At 50.6% G+C, this 9,793-nt stretch overlaps 1 protein-coding gene across 5 annotated transcripts in view; it reads left to right on the top strand.

The window, feature by feature from the left end:
• LOC139748602 (TOX high mobility group box family member 4-B-like) overlaps positions 1-9,793 on the top strand; it is an 844,810-nt gene that overhangs the window by 170,275 nt on the left and 664,742 nt on the right. For 4 of the 5 annotated variants that reach the window (XM_071661732.1, XM_071661727.1, XM_071661726.1 and 1 more), the window contains one exon: positions 9,094-9,144. The exons of the other annotated variant lie outside the window; for it this stretch is intronic. In XM_071661732.1, the coding sequence (XP_071517833.1) occupies positions 9,136-9,144 (9 nt within the window). In that variant the 5' untranslated portion in view covers positions 9,094-9,135. The remainder of the gene's footprint in view (positions 1-9,093; positions 9,145-9,793) is intronic. 5 annotated transcript variants of the gene reach the window in all.

Raw genomic sequence — 9,793 nt, 5'->3', positions numbered from 1 at the left:
TATGCACAGAATTTAATTAAAGTTTGTCAGTGGTGCGACCGGGCGCCTAGCTTTGTTTATAATTAGCTTGCTACGACTCTGGCTTCTAGCTGCACTCTGATTGGTCCCTCCTCCGTCGTGTGGTGAGGTGCTGAAGGAGGAGGAGGAGGAGGAGGAGGCAGGAAGGAGGAGGAAGAGAGGAGGGAGGGAGGAAGGAAGACAGGAGGAAGGTAGGGGAGGGAGGGAGGGAGGGAGGGAGGGGTGGGTGGTGTTGCTGCATAACCTTTAGTGTCATTCCGCCGTGCGGGCGGTGTAGCGATCGTTCAGGGTCGTTGAAGGTCGTTTTGGCGATGGTTATTACCGCCTGTAATGACGTTTGCCTCCTGGGGTGCCGTAGGTGGTGTATGTGGGTGCACTTGTCACGCATTGGGTCCGGGGGAGGAGCAGGGGTGTATTACCATACGTGTGTACCTGTGTTTGAAACACCATCTGCTCCGTGCGTGCACTGATTTGTATTGCGTATACTGGTACTTTCCTCGTATTGCGTATACTGATACTTTCCTCGTATTGCGTATACTGGTACTTTCCTCGTATTGCGTATACTGATACTTTCCTCGTATTGCGTATACTGGTGTTTTCCTCGTATTGCGTATACTGATACTTTCCTCGTATTGCGTATACTGGTGTTTTCCTCGTATTGCGTATACTGGTACTTTCCTCGTATTGCGTATACTGGTACTTTCCTCGTATTGCGTATACTGATACTTTCCTCGTATTGCGTATACTGGTACTTTCCTCGTCATTGCGTATAAGGTACTTTCCTCGTATTGCGTATACGGTACTTTCCTCGTATTGCGTATACTGGTTACTGGTCCTATTGCGTATACTGGTACTTTCCTCGTATTGCGTATACTGGTACTTTCCTCGTATTGCGTATACTGGTACTTTCCTCGTATTGCGTATACTGGTACTTTCCTCGTATTGCGTATACTGGTACTTTCCTCGTATTGCGTATACTGGTACTTTCCTCGTATTGCGTATACTGGTACTTTCCTCGTATTGCGTATACTGGTACTTTCCTCGTATTGCGTATACTGGTACTTTCCTCGTATTGCGTATACTCATAGTTTCCCTGGGTTTCGCGAGAGGTACGGCCCTTAAGAAGACGTCGACGGTACGATGGGTTTTTTGGCTCCGATCGTGTGACCTTTGACCTTGAACACCCCACCACTCCCCTCCCCCCCTCCAGAAAGAGAGAGAGAGAGAGAGAGAGAGAGGAGAGAGAGAGAGAGAGAGAGAGAGAATTCAAGGGGTCATCATGTTCCCTAAGGATCGTGTCCCAGTCGTGTTTAAGGGCCGTGCTGTCGTGATCAGATGGGGGAGGGGGTTGGGGTGGGGTGGGGTGGTGGTGTAGAAAGGTAGGAAGGAAGGAAGTACAAAGGAGGAAGAAAAAGAGGTGATGTGATGATGTGAGGATATGATCCAAGGGAACTCTGAGAACCGTGCGTCCTTGTTTATGGAGGGGGGGGTTGTTTGTAGGAGACCAAGAGGCTGGTTCATTAGGGAAAGTTAACGATGAAGTGAAGGAGTTGGGAACCAACCAATATTACCCCCCCCCCCCCCCCCCGCCAGCTCACGACCTTCTCGCCTCTCAGGTTTGTGACGGGCGGAGGTTATGATTGACCCAGAATCGAAGATAGGCGAGAGGTCAAGGGCAATTCACCGTCCAACTGAGGATAGGGGGAGGGAGGGGGGATAAATATACCGTGTGGGTGACCTCACAGCGCAACCCACTGAAGCCTTCTCAAAATTCGGGGTCCTGCGTGAAGTATGGCTGACGTCATTCGAAATACTGGGCGGCATTGCGTAAAAGTTGGGAGTCAAACAGCTGCCATAGACACTTCCCTCCTCCCCTTCCCCCTTGTTCCACACACACACACACACACACACACACACGGGCAAGCAAGACGGTACGATCCAGCCCATGGGTATGATAGACTGACCTCTGACCTCCCTCTTGAAGGGCTAGGTCAAAGGTCGTGCCATTATACCTAAGGGTTGGATCACCCGACCCTCATGGCCACCGAGGGATCAGATTTAGTTGGAGGAGGTCATCGTCGTCAACAACCATCTCGATAGACTGACAGGTCAAAGTTCACGGGTCATTAGCCACCTCATACTGGCGGCAGGTCATGGGTAGATGCCTCATGTGCACTTCAGGAGAATATAACAGTAACGTAACAAGTCCGAGGAGTACAAAGTTGCAAGCGTCGCTTCCAAGTGTACGCGGGTCGAGGGTCAAAGGCTTTTAACAGCCTTGAGAGAAAGGTGGAGCCAGAGACCAGACATACGAGTGTGTGTGTGTGTGTGTGTGTGTGTGTGTGTGTGTGTGTGTGGGCAGTAGAGAGGAGAAAGGGTATAGTGTTGTCTTCCTCTCGCTCACCACTTTACCTCTCCTGTCTTGTGGTTATGTAGATACTCACGTGTCGTTCATGAAGCACTGCTTTAGGAGATGGTACGTTAGCGTCGCACGTGGCCTAATTATACACCAGGTGTGCCACTGGTAATATCTTTAACTCCCTTCATATGAACGAGGGTTGTGTTCGTTGTATATCGGAAAGCTGGTGTTACCGGGCTCCGCGTTTTGGAGACCATACCGCGCGTGCGAAGTGACTTCGTGGCCCCCAGGTGTAGTATCTTTGAGACTACAGGCTCGTCGGAGAACGTTCCCAAGTCGTACATTTCCCCACTGCAGCAGGGGGTATCGAAGCCTAGGATTCGGGGGGGACGGGGGGCGTTGGAGGGGGAGAAGCTGTCGAAAGGTAATTATAATTAAATGGAACGACTGTCGAAGGCTTCCGTCAAAGCCTGGCGAGTACCTTGGTTGAAACAGCTTGTATTTTCTTCTTTTCCCCCTTTTTTTTTTATTCCTCGTTCATCTTCTTGGTCTTTCAGTTTTATTTGTCCACAGTCCTTGTGGAGGGTCTCTCCCGGGGAAGGTCTGTGTGTGTGGGGGGAGACGACTCGCGCACAGTGAGGGAAGCTGGCTGTGGTGTTGTCACAAGCGCGCGCGCGCGCCAGGCTCCGCCGCCCTGTTGGGTGGAGGGGGGGGGGGGGCGTCCGGGACGGAATTACAAATTATTGCGAAATTTGCGCCAGTCGGCAGGTGAAGAGCAGAGGAGGGGGAGGAGGAGAGACACACACGCACACACACATACACACACACACACACACACACTGGAGAAAATAGCGTCCCTCCTCCACCTCCTCCTCTCTCCCCACACCGCTCCACCCCCGCCGTTGAGGAAGTATTTGGAAAGATATGTTCTCGCAAATTATTACGCCAGACCAAGTATTGGGCAGCGCCTTGTCCTCAGGGGATCACGGTGGGAGTACCCGCGTCGCGTTGGTTGGTTGGTGGTGCGGGAGGCGGAGGTGCTCTGCTGTCGAGGACACACGGAGAGGGGCGCCCGGGGAGACCTGACGTGGAGGTAGAATTGGGAATGAGTGGGTCTCAGTCCGGGAGGCACACAGTGCTCCCACCTGCTTGCTTGCTTCCGCTGGTGATGCTTCGTATGACCAACCCCGACTCGTATTTTGTGTAGGTTCTGCTGTGGAGAAATAGGTGTTTAGGTTCCGCTGTGAGGAGGAGGGTTGTTCTAGGGTCTACTGTGGGGAGGAGGGATGTTCTAGGGTCTACTATGGGGAAGAGGGTTGTTCTAGGGTCTGCTGTGGGGAGGAGGGTTGTTTTAGTGTCTACTGTGGGGAGGAGGGTTGTTCTAGGGTCTACTGTGGGGAGGAGGGTTGTTCTAGGGTCTACTGTGGGGAGGAGGGTTGTTCTAGGGTCTACTGTGGGGAGGAGGGTTGTTCTAGGGTCTACTGTGGGGAGGAGGGTTGTTTTAGTGTCTACTGTGGGGAGGAGGGTTGTTCTAGGGTCTACTGTGGGGAGGAGGGTTGTTCTAGGGTCTACTGTGGGGAGGAGGGTTGTTCTAGGGTCTACTGTGGGGAGGAGGGTTGTTCTAGGGTCTACTGTGGGGAGGAGGGTTGTTCTAGGGTCTACTGTGAGGAGGAGGGTTGTTCTAGGGTCTACTGTGGGGAGGAGGGTTGTTCTAGGGTCTACTGTGGGGAGGAGGGTTGTTTTAGTGTCTACTGTGGGGAGGAGGGTTGTTCAAGGGTCTACTGTGGGGAGGAGGGTTGTTCTAGGGTCTACTGTGGGGAGGAGGGTTGTTCTAGGGTCTACTGTGGGGAGGAGGGTTGTTCTAGGGTCTACTGTGGGGAACAGGGCTGATCTAGGGTCTGTTGGGGGGAGCAGGGTGAGTCTGGGTTCTGTTTTGGGGGTAGGGTTTGTCTAGGTTCTACCTCAGGGGCGAGATTAGTGAAAGTTTTAGAACACACACACACACACACACACACACACACACACACACACACACACACACACACACACACACACACACCGTGGAATTCTCTTCGTTCTATAGACTATCTGCCTCTAAGAGTCGGGCCTGCAAGCACCTGCGGAGCCCTGATTAATTTCGACCACATTTCTCCTCTTTACTTTATTCCTCGTAGCTGAGGTGGCCTTTGACAGGCGCCATGTTTTCATTGTGTCATGACGGTCATTATATATATATATATATATATATATATATATATATATATATATATATATATATATATATATATATATATATATATATATAAAATGAGGAAAATGAATGAGACGCATATTGCCTTCAGCGACAGGGGGTGGGAAACGGGTGACAGGTATTACCAGGTGAGTCGCTTGAGGTTGTGGTATTTGCAGGCCGACCCTCCCTCCTTCCTCCTCCTCCTCCTCCTCCTGCTGTCGCTGCTGGTGGTGCGTGGTCGTGCAAGGGGGTCTGCTACTTCTGGCCCACTCAGCCCACACCGCCCCGCACCATCCCTAGCCCAAGACTTACCACACTTTTACCACAGACCTCCCTCCACCACTGCTCCCATCACCGCTGTCGCCTTAACCACAGACGGTCTATCGTTAATAGTTCCAGATCTATTTTTGCCTTACCCACCGCTGCCTGACTCTGCCGCTATTCCTTCGCTTTCGCTCTCTCCTCTGCCCATCACATACCCACAACCTAGCTTTGATCTCTGCCCATCACCTACCCACGACCTAGCTTTGACCTCTGCCCATTACCTACCCACGACCTAGCTCTATCCTCTGACCATCACATTCCCACGACCTAGCTTTGACCTCTGACCGTAACTTACCCACGACTTGGCTCTGTCCTCTGCCCAACACACCCAGATCGGTTCCCAGCCCACCACTCGTCTACCCTCTCCCGTGCCTGCAGCACTGAGGACTGAGGCGAGCCTGCAGCGGTACCATACATGGAGAGGCATTATACCCCTGTTCAGGAGGTGTTCTTCCCGGCTGTCACCTTCAGGGTTATCCCATGTCGCTTTCTTCAGGCATTTGGCATCAGTGTTTTGTTCCTCCCACGCGTCGTATTACATACGCCCTCAAGCGTGTGGTTGTCTCTGGCTGCCACTGTCTGTTTCTGCCAATCTTAGATGGTCTCTCTCTCTCTCTCTCTCTCTCTCTCTCTCTCTCTCTCTCTCTCTCTCTCTCTCTCTCTCTCTCTCTCTCTGTATTATTGTTCCTTCTATTGTTTTGGTCAGAGAGTCAAGAGCATATGCTGTGTGTACGGAAGAAGACTTCTGAGGGTCGACTCTGGCACTAGTTCGTTTCCCGCATATCGGGGAAGCGCCAGAAACAAACGGAGAATGGCCTCGTTGGCTCGCATCCACTCCCTGGCCGTCAAGTGCGAAAGTGCGAATATGATATACCAAAACAAGAGCCCACTCATCCAAAACCAGGCCTCACAGATCTTCCCTTGGTTTCCCCCCGACCGCCTCATATGCTCTGGTTCAGCCCAGTGATTGAACGTTGCCCCCCGTATACCGGATCGCTCTAATTCGTTTTATCCTATGCAAGCCACACACCCTTCTGCACGCCCAGGCTCTGATGTCTCAAAGCCTTCTTCGTCCCATCCTTCCACTTAATTCTTGAGTAGATATGGAAGATTCTGTAGTTCTTCCGAATGAGTCTTCGTTGATAACGACAGCAGGACCCACACCTTATAACATTTTGAGCCTTCAGTCAATGTCTTAATTCTGTTTCCCAGTCGTCAATGCCTTGATTCTGTGTCCCAATGGAGTCTCCTAGTCATATCACACTATGAATTCCCTCCGTAGTTGATTTGAGTCCAAGATTGGATTGCTTAATTCCACCCGAAGCAAAAAAGCAGAATTCTGGAAATGTTGGTATCAGCGGTAATGATACAGCGGACCCTGAAGCTGTAGGAGCTGTATGTAGCAATCTGTATCCGAGAGTTATGCCTCGTAATGATTTGATGAGTTGAATAGATAGATTTGTTTGATGTAAATGACAAGCTGAATGCGACTCGGAAGCCGCCCCCCAACATACCACAAATTACATTTATTTTTTGTCCTTTTTGTCTTTATTTCATTCAGTCAGTCCTCTGGCACATCACCTTGGACTAGGCCAGCGTCGAACAGGCTGACTGATCAGTCAGCAACACTCTTCACCCAGTTTCTTGAGAATACCTACTCCATTTTCACCGTACCATTTGTCATGACCCTCTTTCACTCTTCAAACCACCTCGTTCCAAAGACGCCATGTCCGTCCGTTTCCTCGTTTCTTCTGACACATTTAGCAGCCCTTCACAAGAGTCACTTCATTTCCTTTTCACCCTCTTCTTCGTCTGGTTCCACTTCCCCACACACTCTCCCTTACTGTTAACTCCATTGTTCCCTTGATCTCCTCACACAAATCACCTCTCTTGCCAGAGCATTTCATTTTATTCTCTCTGCAGTTCATTAATACCCGTCCAGCCTCACGTCTCAGCAGCTTCCCTTTTTATTTTTCAACCCTCGTTGTTTCTTCATCTTGACCTCCTGCTTTCTCTCTTGTACTCTTCCCAGGCACACGCTATCCTTCACTACAGGTACCGTTCATACGACTCCCTCTCTGCGTTCACTGGATATTTACTTTCATTTCATTGTTTACCACACTTTCTTATCTATTTACAACATCCCACCCTCCACATGCCCCCCCCCCCCCCCACACACACACACACACCACCTGCACATCAAAGGACTACTTCCCGATATGCCTTCCGCTCGTCTTCCCCTAGTTTCATACTCTCTCTCTCTCCATCCCATTCTTCACACAGTTTCCCTTTGTATCTCTGCTCTCAGGCCACTTTCCCAAGCCCGTTCAGTCACATCCATTCTTCCATGAGCATGTCTTTACCTCTTCCAGGACTCATAAGATCCTCACACACTCGCCTTCAACCAACAAATGATGAGGCACTCCACCTGCCGTCCTCCAGCACCTTCACATCCAACAGCCTCTCCGCTGCATAACTCGTCTAACACATAATCCAGCAGTGCACGTGCACGTTGACCCCGAAATCATTTCACACGTACACGTAGGTGTAGATTTTTTTTCCCCCCAGTCACCATTTCCTCTCAGCACACAGCTTTGACAAGCTTTTCCCGATAGAGACGCACAAATGTGTGTATGTGTGTGTGTGTGTGTGTGTGTGTGTGTGTGTGTGTGTGTGTGTGTGTGTGTGTGTGTGTACGCGCGCCCGTGCCACTTACTAGCAGCACAGTGTATGTCGTGGATTAGACGACGAAGAAATATTTAGACAGGACAAGAATCAGTGCGTGGAAGTACATGCGTTCCAAGACGTCTCTCTCTCTCTCTCTCTCTCTCTCTCTCTCTCTCTCTCTCTCTCTCTCTCTCTCTCTCTCTCTCTCTCTCTCTCTCTCTCTCTCTCCACGTGAAATTGCTGGAAGATACTGTGTGGGCAGCAGGGCGTCCTGAGCCGGGCGCAACTATTGCCATTAACGTCTCCCTTTGAAATACTTGGCATCACGACACAATACAGGTTATATCGGAGACTTGTTGGGTTCTTGCGTCATCCTCGACTAATGGAAAGTTCAAATTTAATTGCCTGATAATTTTCACGATTTTTTTTTCTGAGTGTGTGTTGTGTGTGTGTGTGTGTGTGTGTGTGTTGTGTGTGTGTGTGTGTGTGTGTGTGTGTGTGTGTGTGTGTGTGGGCGATTTACAGTTCATCCTTGTGTTGCGATTCTCTTGGTTCACTGTGGCGTTAATTGAACTCGTTAGTGGCTTGTATTGTCCATTGTTGTGAACGGAGGTGATCAGTTCTTGTGGCGGGCAGCGGTGATCCTTTCCTCAGTGGGTTACAGCCCACTTGAGCAATGACCTGTGTGTGATCATCATAGGTGGGCGGACACCCACGTACCACTGGAGCACGATGGTACGACCGCTGATCTTGACGGTACGCCCCCCCCCCCCCCACCGCCTCTGCCCCCTGATGGTTGTACCGTCGTTGCTGAAGGGTCGCACCGTTGTGCTCAAGTATCGTACCGTCGTGCTCAAGGATCGTACCGTCGTGATCAAGGGTCGCACCGTCGTGCTCAAGGATCGCACCGTCGTGCTCAAGGATCGCACCGTCGTGCTCAAGGATCGCACCATCGTGCTCAAGGATCGTACCGTCGTGCTCAAGGGTCGTACCGTCGTGCTCAAGAATCATGCCGTCGTGCTCAAGGGTCGTACCGTCGTGCTGAAGGATCGCACCGTCGTGCTCAATGGTCGTACCGTCGTGGTCAAGGGTCGTACCGTCGTGTTCCCGTGCTGTTAGTACGACCATGTCTGCCTCATTCCACCGGCCTTTCTTTCATTTCTTCCTCTTTTTCCTTTTTCAAAATCTCTCGATCGCCATAACTTGGATTATTAACTTTTAATCATTAATCTCAGTTTTCTCGCCGGTTCTATCTTTTGACAAGCTTCCCCGTTACCAAGCTTTTCCAGCTTAGTTGTATTTTTGTGCCGTAAGCTTTTGTGTGACTATAACCGACCTGTAATTGCCTGGGTTATGTGTATGTGTGTGTGTGTGTGTGTGTGTGTGTGTTAGGTCGGTCGGCAGTGGTGCAGGTTAAAGGTCATATACCCGTACGAGACGGGTTCTGTTCTGGCCGTAGGTCTAATTCACGTTGTTTCGTTTTCGTTTGCAGAGAAGGGGAGGAGGAGCCGACCTAGCTGTCAAGCCTTCCTGAATGCTCAAGGTAAGTTGATCCTTCCCCGCCGGTAGCGCCACCTGTTGGTGGTGTGTGTGTGTGTGTGTGTCGTGAGCCACACACACACACATGCGCGCGCGCCCCTGCAGGACACCGACGCCGTGTTCCCAACATGTTTTGGGTTCACCTGGACGACGACACCCCCTCCCCCCGCCACCCCTCCTCTGCGTGTACTGGAATCGTGTGTGTGTGTGTGTGTGTGTGTGTGTGTGTGTGTGTGTGTGTGTGTGATTACTATAATGTGCTACGGAGAGAGAATTTTACACTTGCGTTGCCCTGTATTTGTATGTGTACCATGTCCACTCTTATCCACACACACACACACACACACACACACACACACACACACACACACACATGCGCGCGTGCGCGCACCGTAAATCTGTATAGCGAATTAACACTTACATTGCTCTGCACACTGTTATGTCTGTAAAACGAAGTAATAATAGCACAGCACTGCACGCCTTAGTGTTTTGTAGTAACCGGTACATAGATCTGTACATGTTGATGTCTGTATAACATAGTTACATAGCTCTGAACACAGTAATGTCTGTATAGCGAAGTGGTAGTTATATAGCTCTGTACACAGTAATGTCCATATAGCGACGTGGCTTTACACTGCATAGCGTCTTGGTAG

The sequence above is a fragment of the Panulirus ornatus genome, chromosome 5 (genome assembly GCF_036320965.1).
Source record: "Panulirus ornatus isolate Po-2019 chromosome 5, ASM3632096v1, whole genome shotgun sequence".
Lineage (NCBI taxonomy): Eukaryota > Metazoa > Arthropoda > Malacostraca > Decapoda > Palinuridae > Panulirus > Panulirus ornatus.
Note: the sequence above shows the minus strand (reverse complement) of the source record. Positions and strands in the feature narration are given on the sequence as shown.